Source organism: Phacochoerus africanus, chromosome X, assembly GCF_016906955.1.
Source record: "Phacochoerus africanus isolate WHEZ1 chromosome X, ROS_Pafr_v1, whole genome shotgun sequence".
Taxonomy (NCBI): Eukaryota; Metazoa; Chordata; class Mammalia; order Artiodactyla; family Suidae; genus Phacochoerus; species Phacochoerus africanus.
The window spans coordinates 88,266,902-88,293,549 of NC_062560.1; the positions used below are offsets into that span (position 1 = coordinate 88,266,902).

The 26,648-nt window shown below is 42.7% G+C and overlaps 2 protein-coding genes across 2 annotated transcripts; both read right to left on the reverse strand.

The window, feature by feature from the left end:
• Positions 1 to 2,767: 2,767 nt before the first annotated feature.
• Positions 2,768 to 4,982, reverse strand: TCEAL8 (transcription elongation factor A like 8). Its single transcript, XM_047764595.1, has 3 exons — positions 4,867 to 4,982; positions 4,397 to 4,470; positions 2,768 to 3,791 (listed from the first exon to the last, which is right to left on the reverse strand). The coding sequence occupies exon 3, from the start codon at positions 3,749 to 3,751 to the stop codon at positions 3,398 to 3,400; it is 354 nt and encodes a 117-aa protein (XP_047620551.1). The 5' UTR covers positions 3,752 to 3,791; positions 4,397 to 4,470; positions 4,867 to 4,982; the 3' UTR covers positions 2,768 to 3,397.
• Positions 4,983 to 17,439: 12,457 nt separating this feature from the next.
• Positions 17,440 to 17,973, reverse strand: TCEAL5 (transcription elongation factor A like 5). The gene is given in 4 exon segments (XM_053743479.1): positions 17,440 to 17,469; positions 17,471 to 17,546; positions 17,548 to 17,609; positions 17,611 to 17,973. Coding segments are annotated over 4 exon segments (531 nt in total).
• Between the last annotated feature and the right edge of the window lie 8,675 nt (positions 17,974 to 26,648).

The window sequence follows — 26,648 nt, forward strand, 5'->3', positions numbered from 1 at the left end:
GTCCGATCCAGTTCAGACAACTGCTTGGCCAAAGACAGACAATCACAACCAATGTTTTCAGTAAGTGACATTTTGAAGTCTTGTATTTGAAGTTTTGTATTTGAAATGTTGAAGTTTTGAACTTAAAAAAAAAAGTTCCCATCAAATCCCCTAGTGAAGGAAAAAAGGAGGAAAGGAAGTCTAGTGCTCTGAGCTGCAATGGGACAGTGGCTGTCCCCCAGGTATGTATGTGCAGGACAGCCCAGCCATCAGCCTGGAAGCGTCTGGTGCCTACTGTAGACTGGAGCAGAGGAACCAAAGTCAGACCACCCTGGAGAGGAGTTTGGCTTGGGGGAGCCCTTCTCCATCCTGCCCCAGCAGCACCCCTGAGAGCACCCAGGAAGCTGTATTCATCCCATCTTGTAAAAATGGCACAGTGAGTCCCTGGACCTTCATCTTACTCCTGCAGGAATGCAGCCTGATCCGCATCCGTTAGGCTACCATAAACTTGGAAGAATGGTCTGGTGACAGGAAGATTCTCTCCAAATGGCATCACACAGTGAAAAAATAAAAACAAAACCAAAGAGCATGGGACTGGCTCACTGTTTTGTGAGCTGATCGCAAAAAGAGAACCTGAATATACTTTACTCATATTGGAAGGAGTGATCACATGGCCAAACATGGTGTTCAGTGAAGAAAAAAATGCATCTTACAAACATATAATGTAGACTGGATAAACAAGGTCTTACTGTATAGCACAGGGAACTAAACTCGATATCCTGTGATAAACCATAATTGAAAAGAATATGAGAATGAATATATATATATATATATATATAAAACTGAATCACTTTGCTGTACACCTGAAGCTAACACAACTTTGCAAATCAACTATACTTCAATAAAATAAAAAATGCATCTCATATTAATTCCCTTCTTTGACTTTTTATCTTGTTAAAAGGACTCTTGACTATTTTATGTATAAATCCATCAATGTTGCCTTTAAAAGTTCACACTTAAAAAAATAAATTCTGTTGTAGGTTTCTACTTTCTGAATTTCAGTTAATATTCACCAGTATCTCCTTTTAATTACTTATGTTCATATTTGTAATAATGAAACTATACTGTATACACCAGTTGTCCTCATGCTTCGATGTGTAGCATAATTACCTGGAGGAGTTTGTTAACAGGTACTTCTAACAGCCCAACTCCAGGCCGTCTTAGGTGGGGCCCAGAAATCAGTATTTTTAGATCTTTGATCTAACGCTCTCCCAACTGAGCTATTTCAGCCAACTCAGAAATCAGTATTTTAAAGATGCTCCCCAGGGATTCTGATGCAGGTGGTTATGCTATACTTTGATAAAACATTTGTAGTGCAATCCATTCCAAGAAACTCTTTCTTTCTTTCTTTTTTAATCTTTTTAGGGCCGCAGCTCCAGCATATGGAGGTTCAGACTAGGGGTCGAATTGGAGCTGTAGCCACTGGCCTACACCACAGCCACAGCAATCCCAGATCTGATCCACGTCTGCAACCTACACCACAGCTCATGGCAATGCCAGATCTTTAACCCACTGAGGCCAGGGATCGAACCTGCGTCCTCATGAGGGGATGCTAGTGAGATTTGTTTCCACGGAGCCACGACAGGAACACTGAAACCGTTTTTTTCTGAAACTGCTTGTCATAATACCAGAAAAATAAAAAGACTTGTGGGAGATTATTGCGTCCATAGCAGAATCTGGACAAACCTACTGGCTCCTCAGTAATAATCAATCAAGAAATCAAGTAAATACTGAAACATGATGTGTCAGTGACACAAAAACATGTGGGGATATGGGGAGGAAAAGATAGTCTTTGTTCTGCAGGGAAAATAGAATTCCTCACATTTACATAGTAGCCAATCGACTTAAATAAGAGTATTGACACTCTCAAAGTAATTTAAAGTTTTTACATTTTCAAGTGTTTTTTTTTTTTTTTAACCTATCATCTGGGTATGGGATGGGGGTAAAGTGAACTGTTCCCTTATATCTGCTTCCTGAATTACACTGTGCAATTTATGCATATTCTGAGTCTTCTGAACCAGCAGGGCAGGCTTGCCAGGAGCCTTCAGGCACAGATAATCTCACAAGAGAAGGAAAAAAGAAGAGATCTCAGTCAGATCTAGGGCAACTCCAGCTATAGCATGTTTTTCACTCAAACTTGTACCCTGGTCCAACTTCCCAAATGGACTTGGCATGTCTGGCTCCTATGGAGATGTCCTGTGATTGAAAATGGAAGGGGCTATTCAACCAAGAGCCCTGCTAGACATTGTTGCCCAAGCAATCCTGGGACAGTCTCCATTTGTGTTACACGTCATTATAAAGCAGAGAAAGAAGCTTTAGAAGAGCGGGGATTCAGCCTGCTGGGGACTCCAGGAAAGTCAGTGGAGTCTTGACACACAAGGACTCCAGCGCACCAGCAGCAGTGGGAGCCAGCAGAAAGCAAAGGACACAGCAGAAAAGGCAGCAGTGCCCAGCAGGCATGGCAGGACCCAGGAACGCCAGCAGTGGGGCTCAACAGCAGAGGCCTGGCAGGGAAGCACCACTACCCTCCCCAGCCTATTGGACTTGTTCCTGAGCACTGGTCATGCCAGGGCCCTCCCTCAACTAGCTGATGTTCTGTAGTGGGTTGGGGTTCTGTATGCATAGGTGGGAACAAGGGTGCACCAAGCACAGTCACCTCACTTCTTCCCCACAGCAGCCCTGTTAGGCAAACGTTTTCAACATGAAAAGATGGAGTCTTAAGCAAGTGTATCGGTAATAATTGCCAGTTTTATTCCCCTGGCTAAGAGATCCAGAGGTAAACTTGAGGTTTACATTTTTTGTTAATAGTTCTCTATCAGTTTAGGTGCCCCCATTGCCCTTATAAGCTGGTTGCCAATTACATGATTGACTCTTAATTATATAAAAAAAACTTTAATTCTTTTTGAGTGACGTGTTCATTAAAAAATACGTATAAGCAAAAAGAAAACTCACACCACACAAGAAATAAGCACAAATTCTCAATATATGCATGTATGTATACACACCCACACACACACACGCACGCGCTAGAACACACACACACACACACACACAAATTTGAGAATTTCCCCTACATATGTGAGCTGATACTAAATATGCTGCTCTGTAACCTGTTATGTTTTTCTTTACAATATGGAATGAAAATATTTTCATGCACATGTGTGAAACTTCCCAATTGGAAAACAGACCTGGAAAATGTGTCAAAATACAAAATCCAGTTGCCGGTAACAGGGAAACTACCTAAAACGAAACTCCACTAGATGATTAGGAATAAAAAGAAAGTCAAAGATACATCAGAAAACGCTAACAGAAAGAAAGCAGGGGCCAGATTTTAATATCGGACCAAAAAAAAAAAAATTCAAGGCCTAAAGCACACAGGATAAGGGCGGCTGCGTGAATGTCTTTGCTTCCAATGCATCATCACGAACTTGTTTCTTACTCTTCTTATCTCTTCCCTAAGCCTTTCCAACTCATCTACTCCTCTTATCATTTCTTCAGGGTCCAAATGCCTAACTGGAGTGTCCTCTTTATATCCCTGGCTAGGCTGAGTCAGCCCTGTGCCAAGGTTTCCTTCAGCTTCCCGGCTTACACCTTCTTCAGAAGGTTGAGGATTTCTTTCTGCCTCCTGTGGTACATCTTCCAAAGGGCGGTCTTCCTCGGCCTTTGGCATGTTCTGTGATTTTCCTTCATTTTCTTCACAAGACTTTTGCATATTGAGTATTTTTCTATTCTCCTTTTTGAATAAATTAATCCTGGAAAACAAGGAAACAAAACGACTAGATGCCAGGCAAACAGACCGGCAGCCAGACTCTGGGTTTCCAGAGAGACTGGCCTTTTCTGGTTCAGACCCCTAAACTGTCAAAGTTTTCCAAGTAGAGAAGGCTACACAGATCCTGAGGCTCAGAACTCCCCTGGCTCCGCCCCTTCCTCCCCCTCCCTCTCCAGCTCCATCTTCTCTCCTCCCGCTCCAGCCCACCATTTCCCAGCAGGCCCTGCCACAGGCCTCTCCTAGCACCGAAACGGGAGCAGCGCGGAAGCAATTAACCCCTCCCTCGCCCCCGGTCTCCAACACTCCCGCCCTTTTGGGCTTTCTCAAGCCATCCCAACCTCCTGCCTCTCACCTGAGACCGGCTGCTCCAGTCTCTGGTTTCCCCTCCCCCTTCCACGTCTCCCCAGCCCCCCCCCCCCGCCCCCGCCCCCGCCCCATTTCCGCTGCAGGCTCGGCGCAGGCCTCTGGCGCTTCAGCCGGAGGGGGAGAGGCTGCAGCGACCCCGGGGATGGGCTTTGGTGTCATCCGCACACACAACCTCCCACCCCCACCCCCAGGGACCTAAGGCAATTGCACCTTTACACTGACCTGCAGGGATCCGGGGGGGTGTTTCCTCCCTCTTCCCTCACTCGATTTGGGTCGCTCCCAAAAGACCAAGAGTCCTGCAGAGCGACAGGAGTGCTCGGTGAGCAGGTCAGTACCTGAATCACGGGTCCCTTTCAAGATTCTAGGCCTCGTTCGTCTAAAGTTTCCCCACGTCCTCATCCTCTCCCTCTTTTTGAGGCAACCCCGCCCTCCCTCCCCGGTGCCCACCGGTGTCCTGCAAGTACGGAGTAGGAGACAAGTTATTTCCAAATTGTTTCTATGTCTCTCTCGCGGGACCCTCAGTTGGCTACCCTTCTCCCTCTCCACCCCCCCCCCAAACAGCCCCAAATTCCCTGCACAAAAATGGGAGTTTGGCGGAACCGTAGTGTTGGGAAAGCAGTACCGGCCACGCTTGGTTTCCGCTCTCTGCTAGACCCCAGGGTCCCGAAGGCAGCGCCCACCTTTATACCGACCTGAAAGGATCCGGGGTACTCCTCTCCTCCGGCAATAGGGAGCAGCTACAGGGAAACAGGCCCTGGACTATAAGGACTTCTGCACACGTCGACTCTTGGTCACGTGAGGGTCGCGTCATCAATGAGCTCTAGTCCTCGGTTACCCCTCCCATTTAACACTGCAGCCCGCCCCTTGCATTCCCTCCACTTGATACTGTCAATCTTTTTTCGTATTTGCCAATCAGAGACAATAAAACTGGTACCTTCTCCCAGCAGTTTCTATTTGTCTTTCTCAGGTTACCCGAGAGGATCAGCCCCTGGGGGTGAATCGACCATTTCTGCTTCTTTGGGAAATCATCTCTTTCTCCTGCTTCCAGTTCGCCCCCCTCCCCATCCCCCAAGGCCCTACAATCCACCATTTCCCTTGGAGTCCTGTCTAGCTTTGAAATGGGCAGAGGTGGTAGATGGGGGCGGGAGGGCATCTGGAAAAGAATCTCCGAGTGAGGCGTGGAATTTTTTTTTTTAACTGGTTCTCTTAAATAGCTTTCTGTTTTGTTTATGTATTTAACAATCAGCATACTTTTTTAAATTAGATTTAAAAAGATGACACATAAGCAAGATTTGACACAATATGAAGGACAAATTAATTCTATCAATTTATAAGATTCTGGAAAAGTTTTGTAATGGCTGCAAATGAAAAGGCAGTTTTCACAACATATCGATGTGTTAGAAAAGGTGTTTTAAATCTTATTAAAGCAGCACCTTTAAAAAACTGATCTCCAATTTATCTGTGGAAAGAGGCCCAGTTTCCTGTTAGCAATTTTATATTAGTAAGCAATCCACAATTTTTTCTCTGTCTGACTGAACTTAAGTTATCAGGGGTTAGGTGTCTTACCTTTTCCTGACAACTGCTGCATGGCTTCCTCTTAAGATTTAAATGGAGGGTTCAGGCAGACTTCCTCTTTCCCCGTCCCCTGTAGAATCCAGTGCCTTGCTAATCAGATGAGTCTGTAGAAGAGCATCCCCTACGTGGAGTCAACTTTATTTTAGAACTCCCCCCCCCCAAAAAAAAAGAACACTGGAAAGAAACACTCTTGAAATACACGGAAAGGAGAGAATTCCCTGTATCTCATCATTTGGTGTGAGGCTTATTAGCAGGTGGAGTTGTCGTTCACGCATGCCTCTCGAGATAGTCTGGTATCATTTACTTTGTTCCATTAAAAAAAAGAGAATTATCAACGTGCATAATTGTGATGATCAGAGAGCAGAGAGAACATCATTGCTGTAAAAATATTAGTTAAAAGAGGAAACTGATATCCCAGCAACTCAGAACCCACTGTTACTTGGAAGTATGTTGGTGCCTGGAATGGCAATCTGGCCAATGAAGCCTGCTGGAGAGTCAGGGGAAGGAGGCAGAGAGGGGGTCTCTTATCTAGGATGCTCACGGTGGGATGAGGGATGCAGTAGCTAACAACAGAGCCCATTGTAGAGGAGGAAGGGTTGGAAAAAATAGATACTTTTGCTGGCTTAATGTTTTATAATTTAAGCATGAAGAATTTATTCCTTGGTTGAGGGATACAATTTTTATTATTGGAGGAAGAGTTTTTAACATATAGCTACTAAATTACAAAGATGTGACTTGTAACTACCACAAAATATTTCCATTCTTTCAGATGTTGTATTTAACAGGGGACAACTCTGATTTTTTTTTAATTATCATATAGTGAAATCGACCTTTTTTGGGGTGTACAGTTCTATGAGAGAAATGTATAGATTTGTGGATCTACCACAGCAATCAAGACGCAGTTCAGGGAGTTCCCGTCGTGGCGCAGTGGTTAACGAATCCGACTAGGAACCATGAGGTTTCAGGTTCAATCCCTGCCCTTGCTCAGTGGGTTAACAATCCGGCATTGCCGTGAGCTGTGGTGTAGGTTGCAGACGCGGCTCGGATCCCGCGTTGCTGTGGCTCTGGCGTAGGCTGGCAGCTACAGCTCCGATTAAACCCCTAGCCTGGGAACCTCCATATGCCACGGGAGCAGCCCAGAAAATGACAAAAAAAAGGAAAAAAAAAGATGCAGTTCAATCACTCCCCAGGATCTCTGTCAGGCTACCCCTTTACAGTCATACCTTACCCTCTCCGCAGAACTCTGGCAACCTCTGATATATTCCCAACTCCTATTATTTTGTTTTTTTCAGAATGCTATAAAATGAAATCTACAATATGTCACATTTAGAGACAGGCTTCATTCACTTAGCATAATGCACTGGAGATTCATCATTTAGGCTGTTTTATGCATCAGTAGCTCATTCTTTTCTTTTTGTTAAGTAGTATTCCATTATACAGATGTTCCAGTTTATGTGTCCATGTACCTTCAGCAGAACATTTGTGTTGTTCCTAGTTTTGAGTAATAATGAAAACAGTTGCTATGAACATCTGCGTACGGGTTAAAGCTCTAATTGCTTCAAACCGGACTATTATGGTAACCCCTTCTCTGATCTACCTTTGTGCCTCCCTCTCCCTCTTCAATTTTTCTTGTGCATTATCATCAAATTAAACTTCACTCTTCCTTATTTTCAACTTGCCATTCTTCTACTCAGCCCTGGATGGCAACCCCATCCTCGAAGTAAATCCTACTTTCCTTATCCTGACATTCAGTGTTGATCAGAATTGAGCCACACTTGTCATCTACTTCTCTGTCCCATCCAAATGGAACTGTCATTCACTGTGCCCCAGCCTGCCTTCTCTCTCTTTGTCCTAACATGCCGTTTTCTTCTTTCAGATTGCACTCCTCTTCCTTCTAGATCCTTATCCTGTTCTTTCATAGGAATCTAGCCTTCATCATCCAGCCTCTGAAGCCACCCCAGCTGGAAGCGGTCTCTACCTCCCCCGTCAAAGACACTGCACACAGGGTCTGCACCCCTCGTGTTGCCCTTTGCAAACTTTGCCTTGTTCCTTTCCCCTTTCCTGTGTATGTGTGTGTGTGTGTGTGTGTGGTGGGTGTGGGTTATCTAATCAGGCAGATGATCAGATGTGGCTTGCAGAGGGGGTGTGAGGGTCAGGCTCCAGGTCTCCTGCTGCTTGCGTGGCTCTTGTGATTTTAAATAGTGTGTCTCCCAGAAATCTCAGAGAGTAAGAAGGAGCTGTCTGCCAATTGGCTCCTAGATGAACCTTCTTTCTGCTTATACAAATGTTGCAGCAGAAGTTTCATTGTCCCCTTCTCTGCTTATTCTGCTTATAGGAAGTCAGAGCAACCCTAACACCATTTTTATGGAGCTAGTGTCAGAAGATATTGCCCTGTTTTCCTAAATAGTCATGAGAGAGAAATCAGTCAGCTCACTGGTTAAAAACTATTTTTAGAAAGGAATGACGGAGTTCCCCAGTGGCACTGAGGGTTAAAGAAGAATCTGGCACTGTCACTGCTGTGGTTCGGGTCGCTGCTCTGGCACAGGTTCAATCCCTGGCCTGGGAATTTCCGAATGCCGTAACAAAACAAGCAAAAAAGAAAAACAAAAACTAACCAAAAAAAGTAAAAGCTGTGTCAAGGCAGCTGAAAAAAAGTATGAAAAGGGGGCACAAATTAATTTAAACAATGAAGACATGAATTCTGGAAAGTAGACACCCTGAGTCTCTGACCCTATCAGTGTTCTGTTTTTGTGCACCAAGACGGCTAGGGGTAGCTCCAAAGTCCAAAGTCTTTCAGGTGGTGTGAGGGGAAGAGAAAAGAACCCTTATACAAGACTATGATATCCAGAATATTGTTTTCTATGTTCCCTTTAGGAGTCATTTCCATTGCCTTATGTTCTGAGACTCTGTATTCAGCAACTCCTCCTACGGATTTCTTATTGCTGTTTCAAAGCTCATTCCATAGAAGAGCTCAGGCTTGATCTCCCACACTTCTCTAGCATGCTATCTGTGGCTCATAAACATTCCTCTCAGCATGTCAAAATCTGCTCCAGGTCCAAAGGTTTGGCTGCATAGCCAGGGCTCAAGGGGCTGGTATCTGAGATGACCTTCCTGTCTAGAATGCAAGCAGACCCAACACATTTCACCTTTGCTCAACTGAGGGTAGTCCACTCATGTTCTGATGTGAGTGGTACACACAGAGCCCAGGCTGATTTCCACTTAGATTGTATGTTTCTGCTTCAGAAAATAAACTCTTCTACCATCCCTCCTGTCACTATACTCCCTGACATTTGGAAATTTGGCATGGACGAGTTTCAAAAGTTCCACAAACTCTTCAGAATAGCCATTGGCCACGTCCAAGCAAATGAACTTAACTTCAAGCCCAACTTCTCATCTCTTCCAGATAATTCTACCCACTTCCTGAACTCAGAGCTAAATGCCACACACATTGTGGATTGCTGTGGCAGAGTCTCTAGTTATTCTGCTTATATCGAGACCATGATGCCTACGAATTGCTGTGCACCTGAAATGCTGTGTCATAACCACTGCCATTTTCTCCATGGTGTCTATGTTGACCCCAGTAATAGGAATCGTAGAGTTGGTCTGCTTAGACTTTTAATACGTGTCAAAATGTTCAAGATGCACCCCAGCTAGATTCTTGGAATTGCTTTGCTTAAGCCTTGAAGTTTACATTTATGTAGAGGATCTTGCTGGGTTGCAGGCAGGCACACTTCAGCTGTTGGAGAGAGAGTGCTGTTGCTGTTGGCTGGGCGCTTTTAAAGATTAAATTTATAATGGAAAATCTTTGCTGACCTCTTGATTCCACTTTAGTGGCCTGCGCTTTGTTATCCTTGAGACACTCTATTTACCCATCCTAACACTTTCATCCTGTTTTGTTGACTTTCTACTTTGTATTCTTTACTTATCTGTAAGTGCCATAAGGACAAAAACCTTATCTGGTTCAATTTTGTAACCACTCCAATGTTGAAAGTTCAAGTTGGTGGAAAAAAATTAAATTTTCACTTAATATGGGAATGGTTAAATAAATTATCCATACTAGGAAAATGGTACAGCTATAAAAAGGAATAAAGTAATTCACATATGGTGATATCAAGTTATATTTTTGAGTGAAAAAAGTGGCAGGACAGTATTTAGAAAATACTGCTCTACACAGATACGCACAATGCATACACAAATATGCATGTGAGTAGTTTACTAAATAATCCTAATTTTCTGGAATAAACATGGAATAATTTTATTTTTTCCAGTAATTTCTGTCAACTGTGGTCTGTCAAATTTTCCCTTCAATTCACTGAGTAATGAATTAACAGCATTTCAGTTTGTTTCCTCGACTCTGCAGTCACTTTCATTCATTAAGAGAGTTTTATTTTGGATTCTTGAAACTCAAGTCTGGTTTATCTTTTTAAACTTTTTTTGGAAATAATTTTAGCTCTAAAGCAGTGTTTTAAAGATAATACAAAGTGTTTACTGTATACCCTACACCCAGCTTTGCCGAATAATTTTGGTATATTTATAAAAACAAAGAAATTAACATTTGTGCCATGCTATTAACTAAATTACAGACTTTATTCAGATTTCTCCAGGTTTTTCACTATTGTCCTTTTCCTGTTCGAGGATTCAATCCAGGATACAATGTTGCATTTAGTAAACATGTCTCTTTATGACAGTTTCTCAGTCTTTCCTTGTTTTTCATAACTTTGACACATTTAAAGAGTGAGGTATTTTGTAAAATGTTCCACAGTTTGAGTTTGTCTTATGTTTTCTTAGAATTACATTGGGGTTATTGATTTGGAGAAGAACACTGTGGAGGTGAAGTGCCCTTTTCATCCCAATGTCAGGGTTATGTGACATCAAAGTGCCCTTTTCATCTCAATGTCAGGGTTACTTGATATCAACATGACTGATCACTGGTGATGTTAACTTTGATCATTTCCTTAAGGTGATGTCTGCTTCGTTTCTCCATTTTTTTTTGTTGTTGTTGTTTGTTTTTTTGTGCTTCACCTGTGGCATATGGAAGTTCCTGGGCCAGGGATCGAATCCAAGCCACAGCTTCATCCTAGGTCACAGCTATCGCAACATTGGATCCTTAACCCACTGCACTGCAGCAGGAGATCCTCAAGTAACCTTTTTATTTTAAATTCTATTTTGTCTGATAATATTATTGCTATTCCAGCTTTCTTACGGTTATTGTTTTCACAATATGTTTTCATCCTTTTTTTTTTGCGAAACATATTTTCTTTCCTTTTATTCATACTTTTGTTTTCATCCTTTATATTTTTAAACCTAAAGCATGCCTCCTGTAAACAGCATATAGTTGAGTCTTTTAAAAAAATCTAATGTGACAATCTCTGAATTGTTACATCTGATCACATATAATATTGTTAATATGATTGAATTTATTTCTGCCAACTTATTTTTTGTCTGTCATATATCCCATGTAGTTTTTGTTCCCCTCTTCTTTTTCTCCTTTTTTCTTACATTAATCAAATATATTCTAATGAAGGATTTTAATTTCTTTCTTTCTTTTTTTTTTTTTTTGTCTTTTTAGTCCTGAGGCATGTGGAGTTCCTAGGTTAGGGGTCAAATTGGATCTGCAGCTTCTGCCCTATGCCACAGCCATGGCAACGCCAGATCCGAGCCGCAGCTGCAAACTACACCACAGCTCACTGCAATGCCAGATCCTTAACCCACTGAGCGAGGCCAGGGATCGAATCTGCGTCCTCATGTATACTAGTCAGGTTCATTTCTGCTAAGACACAATGGGAACTCCGGATTTGAATTTCTTTAATGACTTTTTCACTATAAATTTTAGAGTTATTTCCTTTGTGGTTGCCCTAGGACTTGGCATATATATGTTAACTTATGAGGATCTGCTTCAGATTTATACTAACTTAATTCCAGGAGATATAGAAACATCATTCCTATATAGTTCTATTCCATTTATCCACTTTCTGTGGTAGTACTGTCAAACATGTTACAACAAAAATGTTATAAACCCATCCATTCTTATCATTATTACTTTATATAACTTTGTCTTTAACGAAAGATGAAAGATAGCAAGTATATATTTATAGAAGTTACTGTTACCCTTCTTAGACATCACTTCTGGTTTTTTTCATTCCTTCCAGAGGAGTATAGTTATTCACTGGATTTATTTCCCTAGCCCAAAGCAGCTTTGCTTCCACCTATCTCCTTTGTTTTTGTATTGGCAAATGTATTTTTTTTCTCTGTTATAGGCCCAATAATACATTATAAATGTATTGTTTTAACCAGTTGCTTTTTAAAATCAGTTAAGAGACGGAAGGGGAATAAATATGCATTTGAACTGTGTTTTATAATTACATAATCACATGTATGTGTGTTTTTGTTTTCTTCCCTGTGGATTCTTATTATTATCTATGGTCATTTGCTTTCAGAACTAGAGAACTTCTTTTATTTATTTATTTATTTATTTATTTATTTATTTATTTATTTTTGTCTTTTTGTCTTTCTAGGGTTGCACCCGCAGCATATGGAGCGTCCCAGGATACGGGTCCAATGGGAACTGTAGCCGCTGGCCTACACCACAGATCACAGCAACGCTGGATCCTTAACCCACTGAGCAAGGCCAGGGATCAAACCCACAACCTCATGATTCCTAGTCCAGATTTGTTTCCACCGCACTACAATAGGAACTTTGAGAACTTCTTTTAGTAAGTAAATCTTGTAAGGTGGGTCTACTGGTGAAAGATTCTCTCATTTTTTAAAAATCTGGGAATGTCTTTATTTTGCCTTCATTTCTGAAAGGTAGCTTTGATGAATACAGGATTCTTGGTCGACACTTCGTATCTTTGACCAGTTTGAATATATAATCCTACTTCCTTTTGGTATCTATTTTTTTGATGATAAATTAGCTACTGGTCTTACTGGGTTCTCTTGTAAGTTAGGAGGCAATTTTTTCTTGCTGCTTTCAACATTTTCTCTTTGTTTTAGGCTTTCAGCATTTTTACAGTGTTGCATCTGTCAGTCTCTTACTTTTATGCTATTTGAGATCCATTGACTTCCTGGATATGCAGATGAATGTCATCAAAATTGGGAGGTTTCCATACATTATTTCTTTGAATTTTTTTCTGCCCCTTTCTCTCCCTTTTCTCACCTTTTGATGTTCTCATTATGTATATGTTGGTGCAATTAATAGTATCCCACATTCCTCTGAAACTCTATTCATTTTTCTTCAGTATTTTTTCTCTCTCTTTTTCAGATTGTATAAAATCTATGAATCTTAGAGTTCACCATTTTTTTTCTCCTGCTGACTCAAATGAGCTCCTCTAGTGAATTTTTCATTTCAGTCTTTGTGCTTTTCAGAGTTTCCACTTGTTTTTTTTTCTTTTTCTTTTTCTTTTTTTGGTCATTTTTTGTCTTTTTAGTGCCACACCCGTGGCATATGGAGGTTCCCAGGCTAGGGGTCCAATCAGAGCTACAGCTGCCAGCCTACACCACAGCTATAGCAACGTGGGATCTGAGCTGCGTCTACAACCTACACCACAGCTCTCAGGGCAACTCTGGATCCTTAACCCACTGAGCAAGGCCAGGGATTGAACCCGCATCCTCATGGATGCTAGTTGGGTTGCTAACCACTGAGCCACGATGGGAACTCCTCCCTTTGTTTCTTTTTATAATATCTTTTATTGATTGTTTTTCTATATGCTGTAATATTGTCATCATATCTGCCTTTACCTCTTTAATCATAGTATTTTTTTTCTTCTCTGAGCATATTTATATTGGGCAATTGAAATATTTGTTAAATTCTACATCTGGTCACTCTCACAAGCATTTTCTACTGCCTACTTTGTTCCTCACATATGGGTCATATTTTCTTGTTTCTCTGCATGTCTTACAATTTTTTTAGATAATAAATTTCAGCAACTTTGAGTACTGATCCTCTCCCTCTGGGGCTTATTATGGTTGTTATTTGCCTGTTTGTTTAGTGACTGGCTGAATAGTTTCAGTCATGTCTCTTTCCCCCCTTCTGTGTGGAGCCTCTATGTTGATTCTAAGGGCACAGTATCCTGCATGCCCACAGTAAGTCATTCTGGGATGACAGTGGTTTTGGCAGACCTCCCTTTACTGTCTCCTTCCCTGAACACACTTGCCTGGTTGATTGCTGTGGTGTAGCATCCCGCGCTGCTGTGGCTCTGGCGTAGGCCGGTGGCTACAGCTCCGATTCGACTTTGCAGTTTCCCTATCTTTTTGTGTGTGTGTCTTTTTTTTTTTTTAGGGCCGCACCCGAGATATATGGAGTTTCCCAGGCTAGGAGTCGAATTGGAGCTGTAGCTGTTGTCCTATACCACAGCCACAGTAACACAGGATCCGAGCTGCATCTGTGACCTACACAGCAGCTCACAGCAATGCTGGATCCTTAACCCACTGAGCAAGGCCAGAGATCAAACTGGTGTCCTCATGGATGCTAGTCAGATTCGTTTCTGCTGAGCCATGATGAGAACTCCCAAAAGGGTTTATTTTAAAAGGTGAAAAAAAGTATGCAAATTTCTGTACTGATATATGCTACAATGTGGATAAACTTTGAAAACATGCTACATGCGGAGTTCCCGTCGTGGCGCAGTGGTTAACGAATCCGACTAGGAACCATGAGGTTGCAGGTTCAGTCCCTGCCCTTGCTCAGTGGGTTGACGATCCGGCATTGCCGTGAGCTGTGGTGTAGGTTGCAGACGCGGCTCGGATCTTGTGTTGCTGTGGCTCTGGCGTAGGCCAGTGGCTACAGCTCCGATTGGACTCCTAGCCTGGGAACCTCAATATGCCACGGGAGTGGCCCAAAGAAATAGCAAAAAGACAAAAAAAAAAAAAGAAAGAAAAAAAGAAAACATGCTACATGAATGAAACCAGATGCCAGAGGCCATGTACTGTATGATTCCATTTCTATGAAACATTTAGAATGGGCAAATCTATAGAGACAGAAAGCAGATCAGATCAGTTTTGCCAGGTGCCAGGGAGAGGGGGAATCTGAACACCATTATGTGCTAATGGGTATGAGGTTTCTTTTTAAGGTGATGGAAATGTCCTATAACTAAATGATGGTGATGGTTTCAGAACTCTGTTAGTATATTTAAAACTGCTGAATTGTGCACTTTATTTATTTTCTTTTTATGAGTGCACCTGCAGCATATGAAAGTTCCCAGGCTAAGGGTCAAATTGGAGCTGCAGCTGCTAGCCTACGCCACATCCAGGGCAACACCCAACCCGAGCTGCATCTGAGACTATGCTGAAGCTTGTGGCAATGCTTAATCCTTAACCCACTGAGCGAGGCCAGGATTCCAACCCATATCGTCATGGACACCATGTCAGGATCTTAAGCCACTGAGCCACAACAGAAACTCCTGAGTTATGTACTTTAAAATGGTGAATTCTGGAATTCCTGTCGTGGCTCAGTGGTTAACAAATCTGACTGGGAACCATGGGGTTGCAGGTTCGATCCCTGCCCTTGCTCAGTGGGTTGAGGATCCAGCGTTGCCGTGAGCTGTGGTGTAGGTTGCAGACGTGGCTTGGATCCCACGTTGCTGTGGCTGTGGTGTGGGCTGGCGGCTACAGCTCCGATTAGACCCCTAGCCTGGGAACCTCCATATGCTGCAAGAGCAGCTCTAGAGAAAAGGCCAAAAAAAAAAAAAATTCTTTCTAAAATGGTGAATTCTGGGGAGTTCCCATTGTGGCACGGCAATATCGAATCCGACTAGTACCTATGAGCGTGCAGTTTGATCCCTGGCCTCACTCAGTGGGTTAAGGATCCAGTGTTGCCCTGAGCTTTGGTGTAGGTCAAAGATAAGACTCAGATCATGAATTGCTATGGCTTCAGCATAGGTCAGCAGCTGCAGCTCCCATTTGACCCCTTGCCTGGGAACTTCCATATACCTTGGGTGTGGCCCTAAAAAGTAAAATTAGTTAATTAATTTAATTTAATGGTGAATTTTTATGTAAAGAGGCTGAGTTTTGTGATATGTGAATTACATTTCAATAATGGTATTAAAAAAAGAAACAGCAGAGTAAACATATTCTTCAGAAATGTGGAGGTAAGTGCCAGAAGAAACCAAAAATGTTTATGTTAATTGCCTCTGGAGAGTGGGAATGTGGAAGGATGAAGCTGATTGCAATTTTTAATAATAAACCCTTTTACACTATCAGATTTTTAAATTTGATACACGTATCCATAAAAATGACCTAAAAACAAAAGACACCTACTACACAGAGACATTTTGAGGACAAGTCATAAGAGATTCTGATACACTGGATAAAATCATTTAGAGTGGATGGTGGTATAATCCCTCTCTTGCTGTATTTCTTTTGGAGTGGCAAGTTTCAACTGCTAAAGAATGAAAATACATGCTCAAGCCTATGTATTCAATCAAGGACAAAACTGGGCAAAGAACTGAGGCTTTCCGACTCAATCATTAATTTTTTTTTTTAGGGCCGCGCTTGTGGCATATGGAAGTTCCCAGGCTAGGGGTGGAATCCGAGCCACAGCTGCCAGACTATGCCACCCCCACAACAGTGCCAGACCCAAGCTGCATTTGCGACCTACACCACAGCTCACCACAACACCAGATCCTTAACCCACTGAGCAAGGCAAGGGACCAAATCCGAATCCTCATGGATACTAATCAGTTTCATTTCCGCTTAGCCACAAGGGGAACTCTCTGTATTGATTTTTTCAAAGCTTCTATTATGTGTTGTGGGTACCAAAACAGATTAAGATAAATTCTTTGCTTTGAAAACGGCAAGTCTAGTGGGCTAATTATAAGTTCTGAAAAATGCATTAATTAGGATTGTCCAAGGCATTTTTTTTCACAGTTCATGTCAGGATTAATAAAACAACATGAGAAGAGGGACCTTCTCCATAGTTTAAAAGGGAATGTAATGGGGGTGGAACTGACTAGGAACTCTGGGAAAATCAAAGGGGCTTTGTTACTTTGAGGACTCTGGCTCCTGAGTAGCAGAGAGGCCCTTAGGAGAGTACAGGACCCATTAGAAGAGGCATGGTGCCCAAGAGTCCTGGCATTTCCCAGGGGAGAATGGCCCCTACCTCTCAGCTGTCTGGACTTATTTATGGACACATGCGAGACCTCCCACATCCCTCTCCCATTTGATGGGGCTCTGGTCCTGCTCCTGCAGGAGAGAGGGCAGAAGCCAGCCCAACACAGCTCACACACTCAGGGTCTCATCGGATCTTCACCGCAGCCCTGGAAGGCAAGTTCTAGCCCCAATTCACTGATGACAGAAACACAGTATTTCCCCTTTGGTCTACTCAGTTTCAGTTTTCCCTACACAGGTATGTAATTTTTTTTTTTTTTTCAAAAACGGGCTGACACTATATATTCGGTTCTGAAAACTATTTTTTTCTTTATTGTTATCTTACAGTGTACCATGGACATCTCTTTCATGCACACGGGTGAAAAACCCCTACTGAAACACAGACAGCACTGTAGTTGGACCGAAAGGCTGCTGGTAACAAGTGACACCTAAAGCAAAGTATCAGCTTACAGTTAAAGCACACAGCCTGGCAAATGCCTGCCAGGGAAAGCAGGGTCAGTGACATTCTCATCAAAGAATCAGAATTGAAGGCCAAAGGCATTAAAGATAGGGGATATCATGTAAGCCCCTTTGGCTCCTACCTCCGCCCCTCATTCCCCTGACACTCCGTTGCCCCCTTGGGGTGAATGGATCCTGTACACCTCTTTGCATCCTATGAAAACCACCCATTTTCTGTCTTTTCCTTAGCTCTTCCACCTTCTCTCATCACCTGCTCACCACCCAAATGCCTTTCCTGTAAGTTCTCCTCATTGTCCTTGGGGGGAATCCTCCGTCCCCCTGTCTGTTTTCCTTTTGGCTTTCCGGGGTACGTAATCTTCAGCAGGGCGCTTTTCGGCAGCCCGTGGCTCCCTCTCTGGCTTTGCCTGGGACTCCATCGTGCCCTCGCCAGGTGGTTTTCCCTCATCTGCGGACTTGCCCTGCTTCTCTTGCTTCCCCTCGTCTTCTGGTTTCCCCTCATCTTCTGAGTGCCCCTCACTCTGGAGCTTTTGCTCATGTTCTGGCTTTTCTTCCTCATCTGAATTTCCTTCATCTTCTGTATCCACCACATCTTCTGACCTTCCCACCTTGTCTAGGTTGCTTTCATTTTCTGGCTTTCCCTCATTTTCTCTGTAGACCTTCTCCATGTTGAGATTTGCCCTCCTTTGCTTGTCCTAGGAGACAAAATGGAGACAAAGGAGACTGAGGATGTGGGTGGCAAAATACAGGTACTCGCCTCTATGATTTAGGATTTTCCAACTTCTGGGTGCACTCCCGCCCATACATTTTCTCCTTTCCTTCCCACTTCACTCTGGGTTACATGAGCTAACCTTGCAGACACTTTCATGGGTGCTTCTTCCTATGTTTAAGTGGGCTGTGCTGACAAGTGTCCCTAAAGAGGTTTGTCCCTAAACTTTGCTTTGTCCTTGGCCATACCCATAACATTTTTTTTTTCTGAATTCAGGCTGCCAGTGTCTTTTTTTTTTTCTTTGGGAGGGGGGTTTTTAATTCAATGAATTTTATTATATTTATAGTTGTACAACAATCATCACAACCCAATTTTACAGCATTTCCATCCCAAAGCCCATCCCATCCCTCCCCCCATAACAATTTTAACTGGATATTCCTAACTTAGACTGACCCTCAAGAATCCTGGCCAGTTTCTTTTCCCCTTTGTATACAATGGTAAGACTTATAGAACTGCAGACACAACAGAACAATGGCCGGTTCTCAGATGTCGGGGATGCTCTGATATCTTCAAGGGGCTTCCCAGATTTCATGCCTCCCTTTTCTCATTTCCTTGTGTCTCCCCTCTGTCCTCACCAGCCATAAAACTTCCTGTTCCTTTGGGGTCCTGACAGAGGCCATATATTCTGAGATAGGAACAGGGAGGCTTGGAGGAGGGGTGGCAGGGAGCGACCTTCCCAGCTTCTGTTCAGGCTTAAGTCACTCCTACTCCCAGGGGTCCTGCCCTCTCCCACTGACCTTCACTGACAATGCAGGTCCTTTTCTTGTCTGAGTTGGTGCCTATAAGCACGGACCCAAAGACCTGTAGAGAGACAGGAGACAGAGGGTGAGTAGGGGATTGAGAAGTGAATGACTGGCAGCTGGAAGGGACACCGCATCTTCTTAGATTCTAGTTGTCAAAACTTTCCTAACTCGCACCATTCTCTTGCCCTTGCTGCTCTGATCCCCCTCTACAGTGTCTCCCTAACAACCTGCATTTTTCTCCAATGGCAGAGAAGGCTTATTTCCAGCATGTTTCTACACTTCCAGATCCTCCGTCCACATTTCTATCTCACTTTTTCTTGTAAGGTTCGGGACAGTGATGTTCAGAAGGCCGATCCAGCTGTGCTCAGGTCTCTGCCTTTCAATCCCCCTCCCTAGGACACCCAGATAGCAACGTGCCCACCACTTATTCTGAAAATGGTGATCACAGAGTCAAGGAGCAGGCGGTAGAGTCAAGAAACAGGGCAGAAATGTCCAGAGCATTTTGGCCACCTCCTCCCTCTCCACATGCGTAGAAAGACCACATTTTCCCACCATGCAAGAGAAATTATTTCCAAACACAGTAAAAAGTTTGGTCCATGTCACCTCCTCTCGACTCTCCCTATGTCATAAGCTGCCCCTCTGCTATAGGAAGCTGGTCTCCAGACTGAACCTCTTGTTGTCCCCTTTCTCTGTAGCACCTCTCTCCCTCCCCTCATCCCCTCTTCCAACCATTTCCAGCTCCAAAATGGACCTAAGGTGGAGAAGAGATAGAGAAACACAGACCTGGCCCCTTTTCGAAGGGGTCTCTGCCCTCTTCATCCTGGGCTCACAGGCTTTGATCAGACATTGCTGATAACCTGCTTCCTATGAGATCCCAACTCATCCCCATTCTCAACCCCTGGCCCTTCTCCATCTCCTCCCACAAAGCCCTCCATTTCTTGTACCAAAAAGATGGATATCAGGGAAGGGGTAGATAGAATCCAGTCTCGGACCTGCTCTGGTCTTTGCCCTCTGCCACCCCCACCCCAGCGGTCAGCAGACAGCAGTGGCTTTCTGGCCATCTCAGGAGCATAACCCCTTCTCACATTTCTTGCTGCCCCAAGCCAGTACTTACCCAGGGAAATAAGAGATAGATGGTACCCGGACATCTCCCCACAAACTCCCACAATCTTCAGCACCAAAATGAATGGGGGTTGGGAGGAGAGTGGGATCTGGAAAGCAGACCAGATCCCAGGTAGCCTCTGTCTGTTACCACCCCTACCTCAGGTGTCCCCTTCCCAGCTCAGGCTGGTAACTAACCTGCGACCTGCTATAGGGCAGTTTTCAGCCCCCTTGGTCCCCTCAGTCTGAAATCTATCTTTCTCCAAGGAAATAAGGGCTCATACCTCGAGGAGAAGGACCTCTGCATGCGGTCAGCTCCTGATCCAGTGAAGGAAACGTCACCAGTGGCCTTGGGTCCCTAGTTCTCCTCCCACCAGCAGAAAATGCATCAGGAACCAGCCCACGCCTTCCCTTCATTAGCCCCTTTCAGCCTCGCCCCCCCTTCTGACCCCTCCCCTCACCACTTGAGGCCCTGTCATTCATTTTGGTCTTGGCTAATCCCAGAGGTCAAAAGTGGCCCAGGTCGCCCAATGGTATGTATTTGTTCTTCTGCCTTATCAGGGGCTGCATCTTCTCCCAGGGCTACTGGCCCCATTGGTACATGTCTGAGGATTGTTTTTTTCTTTCTCTCCTTTGATCTCAAAGCACCTACCCCCCTCCATCTATTTCTCCACCTGGTCACTGCTGCTCACTCCTGTCTTCCAGTCCTTCACATAATAAGTACAGAGTGGACTGGTGGGGAGGGAAGCAGGTAGTTGAAATAGGGATTTCATTTTCTTCTAAATATTTTTTTTTCAGTTGTGTTTATTGTGTTCCCCTCAGCACAGGCTAGTCCTATACACAAAAAGTTAAATAAAGCTCTTTTCATCTGGGAAAAAGAACATGTTGAAGATAGAGGGAGAAACCAAGATCCCCAAATTCTGAGAGCAAATGAAGTTCCTAATATTAATTTTTACAGCATAGAAAATGGATTGGATTGGCAACATACAAAAGACTTTAAGTTTTCCTAAATAGCTGGTTCTGTCATGTTCGATTCAAAATACATGTATTTAATGTTCCCAGACAGTCGCTGAGTGCTGAATGCTTAGTACACTTGCTGAAATCTCATGGCTAATAAAAATATCAGTCTTGAAAATTTGGCCCCTGGCTATTGTCATTCAGAGGTTTAGCTGTGGGCAAAGGCAGCTGAGGATATGACGGGTGGGGGGGGGGGGGCGGCATGGTTTGATCTTCCCTTCCCTATCAAGAGGGGGAGAAATATGCTGTCCTGACTCCGTCTCACCTTCCAGAACCTTTCATCCTTTGCATTCAGGCATCTGACTGCTGCTTGCTCCAAAAATACACATGGAGATGTAACCAAGGTGGTAACTTCAGTAAAGGCTTTATGGCTCCTTCCCTCTATCCCCTAAATTCCCACAGAGGTTTCTCAACTCCAGCAGAGATGGGAATGCTGTTTCTGACAATGGGAGACCAAAACAAATGCCTTCTAGATCCCTGGGGCCATGAGCTTCCATAAAGCCTGGAGAAGCAATTGCCAGGGGTGGGGCTCCAGACCTGCCTGCTCTCTGCCCTTATTCCCAGTGCCCAGGTGGAAACTCCCTCGACCCTTTCTGTTGCCCACCACCTAACTGAGAAGATGCAGCCTGCTGGGGTCTTTTAACTCTCTTATCTTTCCCTCCAGGGCACCTAGGAGGAGCCTAGCCACCCTGCAGGGTTGCTGCCTGCAAGTGCCTACCCACACTGGTGCATTCTCAGCCAGGCTGAAACCAGTGTCTAAGGAACTGTGACAGGCTGACCATACTGATTGACCTGGACCAGGTGTCTTTAACTGAGGAAATCTGTGGAAAACACCTGAAATGATATGCAAGGTTGCATGTGTTTGGAAGCTAGTAGAGTATGTGCACTTATGAAAAGATCTGTACCCTAGGAATCTCAGAAACCCTGATATATGAGCAGGTTGACATCATGAAGAAGCACAATCTATGAGGTAGAGAAATGACAAAGAGGAGAAGGGGAAGAAGCTTAGTTGGTAATGAGACAGGAAGGAAGAGACAAATAGCAGCTGAGCTATGTTAAAAGGGAAGCATTTACTCTTTGGGTTCAAGCATCCTTTTTATTTATGTTTTCTATAAAAGACAATTTAAAACATTGTTTTGTTGGTGGAAGGGGTTCACAAAGGAAAAAGTACTCAGGGCCTGTGAAAGTCAGAATATGGTCTTAGATGTGCCCTAACTTAGATATTTTGAAGAAAATTCACTGGAGAAATCCTTGACAAGGATTTATTTATTCTACCAGGACACTAGAGAATCTCACAAAAGCAACTAAATGTAATGTTTTTCAAGCGATTCAACAAACTGAGTGGAGCCAGCTAAGTGAAAAAATCTGGAGGGCTCTTCGACAAAGGAAGACATGGTTTGATTTCTCTGTACAGTTAATCTACAGAGTATGGGATTGTTATTTTATCTAAAAGGGCTACTGGAAGTTCCTGTCATGGCTCAGCAGTAATGAACCTGACTAGTATCCATGAGGACGTGGGTTCGATCCCTGGTCTTGCTCAGTGGGTTAAGGATCCAGCACTGCCATGAGCTGTGGTGTAGGTTGGAGACCCAGCTTGGATCTGTGGTGTAGGCTGGCAGCTACAGCTCTGATTTGAGCCCTAGCTTGGGAACTTCCATATGCCTTAAGTGTGGCCCTAAAAAAAAAAAAAAAAAAAGGCAAAATAAAGATACATATTTTCAGACAAACAGCAACAAAGTTTACCTTAAAGAGACCCTCAGCAAAGGAATTTTTAAAGAACGTACTTCTGGAAGAAGGGAAATTATCCCTGAAGTGATTTGAAATACAAGAAAAAAAATGGCAAAGAATATATAGATTGTTGACTAAAGAAAAATGCAAGTTGTATTTGGGAACCTTCCTATGGACGACAGCCTGGGGAGCAGTCTCTTCGAGAGCTCTGGGGACCTGCTCCCTTTTTTATTTTTTTAAACCAGCTCTGCCTGGTTTTATTAAAGAAAAATTGTGCATGATTTACTTTTCACCAGTCTGTTCTGGCATGCTTCTAATGATAGCAGAATCATCTGGATCAATGATAGCCAGCGCACACACTCTGTGGTATTTTCCACTCACTGTGCTCAAATCAATGTAACGCCACTGTAGTGACGGACACCAGTTTTGGCCAACACGGCATGATATTCTGTTTCAGATTTCTTCAAGACTGGGCAGTTGTTGGCGAGGATGACCGGTTTTTCCTTGCCTTGTCTGATCATTTTCAGAGTCTGCTTGTACCCCAGAACATACTTTCCACTTTTCACAATGAGGATGCTCCCAACCAAGAGCAGCCACCAAGATGGCCAGGGAGGTTCAGGCATTCTTAACTAAAGAAACCCCTGGAATTATGTTCAAAATGATGTTCATGTGTGTTGGGGGGGTTAGGATTTGTACATTTTTACTCGGTGTGTACATTTGCCTAGGATAGGATCTATTCCTTTTTTTTTTAGGAATTTTTTTTTCCTTTTTCAGCCACACCCATGGCATATGGAAGTTCCCAAACCAGAGATCAAATCCATGTTGCAGCTGTGGCAATGCCAGATCCCTTTTTTTTTTTCCCTTCTTTTTCTTATTGTGAGGGCAGCTTCCTTTATTTCATTTTTACAGCATTTTTAATTACTCAATTACATTTATAGTTGTACAATGATCATCACAACCCAATTTTATAGCATTTCCATCCCAAACCCCCAACGCGTCCTCCCAGCCCCCAATCTGTCTCATTTGGAAACCATAAGTTTTTCAAAGTCTGTGAGTCAGCAGTATCTGTTCTGCAAAGGAGTTCATTTTGTCCTTTTTTAAGATTCCACATGTAAGTGATAGCATTTGATGTTTGTGTCTCACTGATTGACTTCACTTGGCATGATAATTTCTAGGTCCATCCATGTTGCTAAAAATGCCCTTATTTTGTCCCTTTTAATGGCTGAGTAATATGCCATCATGTACAGGTACCACGTCTTCTTTAGCCACTCCTCTGTCAATGGACATTTAGGTTGTTTCCATGACTTGGCTATTGTATATAGTGCTGCAGTGAACATTGGAGTACATGTGTCTTTTCAAGTCATGGTTTTCTCTGGATAGATACCCAGTAGTGGGATTGCTGGATCAAATGGTAATTCTATTTTTAGTTTTCTGAGGAATCTCCATACTGTTTTCCACACTCATTGCACCAAATTACTTTCCCACCAACAGTGTATGAGGGTTTCCTTTTCTCCACACCCTCTCCAGCATTTATTGTTTGTAGATTTTTGGATGATGGCCATTCTGGCTGGTGTAAGGTGATACCTCAGAGTGGTTTTGATTTGCATCTCTCTACTAATGAGTGATGTTGAACATCTTTTCATGTGTTATTTGGCCATCTGTATGTCTTCTTTGGAGAACTGTCTGTTTAGATCTTCTGCCCATTTTTTAATGGGGTTGTTTGTTTTTTTGGTATTGAGCTGCAGAAGGTGTTTATAAATTTTGGAGATTAATCTCTTGGCAGTTGATTCATTTGCAAATATTTTCTACCATTCTGTGTGTTGTCTTTTCATTTCATTTAGGTTTTCCTTTGTTGTGCAGAAACTTTTAAGTCCCATTTGTTTATTTTTGTTTTTATTGTCATTACTCTAGGAGGTGAATCTGAGAAGATATTGCTATGGTTTATGTCAGAGAGTGTTTGGCATATGTTTTCCTCTAAAATTTTTATAGTATCTGGTCTTATATTTAGGCCTTTAATCCATTTGGAGTTTATTTTTGTGTATGGTGTTAGGAAGTGATCTAATTTCATTCTTTTACATGTGGCAGTCCAGTTTTCCCAGCACCATTTATTGAAGGGGCTGTCTTTTCTCCATCATATATTCTCACCTTCTTTGTCATTTATTAGTTGGCTGTAAGTGTTTGGGATTATTTATGGGCTTTCTATCCTGTTCCACTGATTTATATTTCTGTCTTTGTGACAGTACCATGTGGTTTTGATGATTGTTGCTTTGTAGTATAGTCTGAAGTCAGGGAGCCTGATTTCTCCAGCTCCATTTTTCTTTCTCAGGATGGCTTTGGCTATTCTGGGTCTTTTGTTCTTCCAAACAAACTTTAAAATATTTTGTTCGAGTTCTGTGAAAAATGTCCTCGGTAATCTGATAGGGATTGCATTGAATCTGTAGATCGCCTTGGGTAGTATAGTCATTTTGATGATATTGATTCTTCCAATCCAAGAGCATGATATGTCTTTCCATCTCTTTGTGTCATCTTTGAATTCTTTCATCAGCATCTTATAGTTTTCAGAGTACAGATCTTTCTCCTCTTTAGGTAGGTTTATTCCTAAGTATTTTATTCTTTTTGATATGATGGTAAATGGGATTGTCTCTCTGATTTCTCTTTCTGATCTTTAATTGTTAGTATATAGAAATGCAGTAAATTTCTGTGTATTAATTTTGTTTCCTGTGACGTTGTCAAATTCATTGATAAGCTCTAACAGTTTTCTGGTAGTGTCTTTAGGATTTTTTTTTTCTTTTGTCTTTTCTAGGGCTGCCCCCATGGCATATGGAGGTTCCCAGGCTAGGGGTCGAATCGGAGCTGTAGCCACTGGACTACACCAGAGCCACAGCAACTTGGGATCCGAGCTGCGTCTGCAACCTACACCACAGCTCACAGCAACGCCAGATCCTTAACCCACTGAGCAAGGCCAGGGATCGACCTGCAACCTCATGGTTACTAGTCAGATTCGTTAACCACTGTGCCACGATGGGAACTCCCCTAGGATTTTCTAGGTATAGTATCAGGTCATCTGCAAATAGGTTGTTAATTTCTGTTTTTAATTTTTGTAATCCTTGTGGGTGAGAAGTTTATTTGACTTGAATTTTCCTAATGACTAATGATATTGAGCATCTTTTTATGTGCTTATTGGGTATTTATATATCTTTAGAGAAATATCTGTTCACGTCCTTTGCCCATCTTTTGATGGCAGAGCACAACATACTATCACTCAAATGGATAAAAGGCATTTTTCCAAAAATATTACAATCGACCCCTTGATGTCTTGACATTTGTTTTAAGCTAGATTATCTGGGATATTTGAGTGGCCCAAATAGTAGAGAAAAATTGCAGAAAGTGGGCATTTGTTGACCACTTTATTGTGTGAATTAAAAGGAAGAAAATAAACAGAAGCATAAGGAGGCCAACCATAAACAAATTCCTCACTTATGTGGCATTAGCCAAGAAAATAGATCTTAAATTTTCAAGGTCTCTAACAATATTTGTGGTAGACTTGTAAATAATTATAAGTATGAATTATATATTTTATGACAAAAATATCTCATTGACAAGCCCAGTAGTTATGTTGTTTGAGGGTATGAACTGATAATTTAGTAAACTATACAGAAAAAGAAGTTAGTGGTATTTATAGCCAAGGAGAAGGTGTGGTTGTGTTCATGGTCAGAAACATTAAGACAAGAGGTAATGGTGGAAAGTTGGAGTGGGAGAGGAGGATAAGGTGTTGCAGAGTGGGAAGTCCTCTTCCCAGGTGGTTGAAGGTGGTCTAGGAGGTAGTTGCCTTAATTTTTAGAATGGTGTTAATAGATATAACATCTATAAGATTTCCCTTTAGGCATAGGACTATAGAGGTGTATACCTTTTGGCAGAGAGCACATATAACAGGATCATGGTCTAAGTAAATGATAATTCAGGACATGTCATAAAAATCGCTGAA

Coding starts and splice junctions, on each gene's coding strand:
- TCEAL8 (XM_047764595.1), bottom strand. CDS start 3,751: ATGCAAAAGTCTTGTGAAGAAAATGAAGGAAAATCACAGAACATGCCA.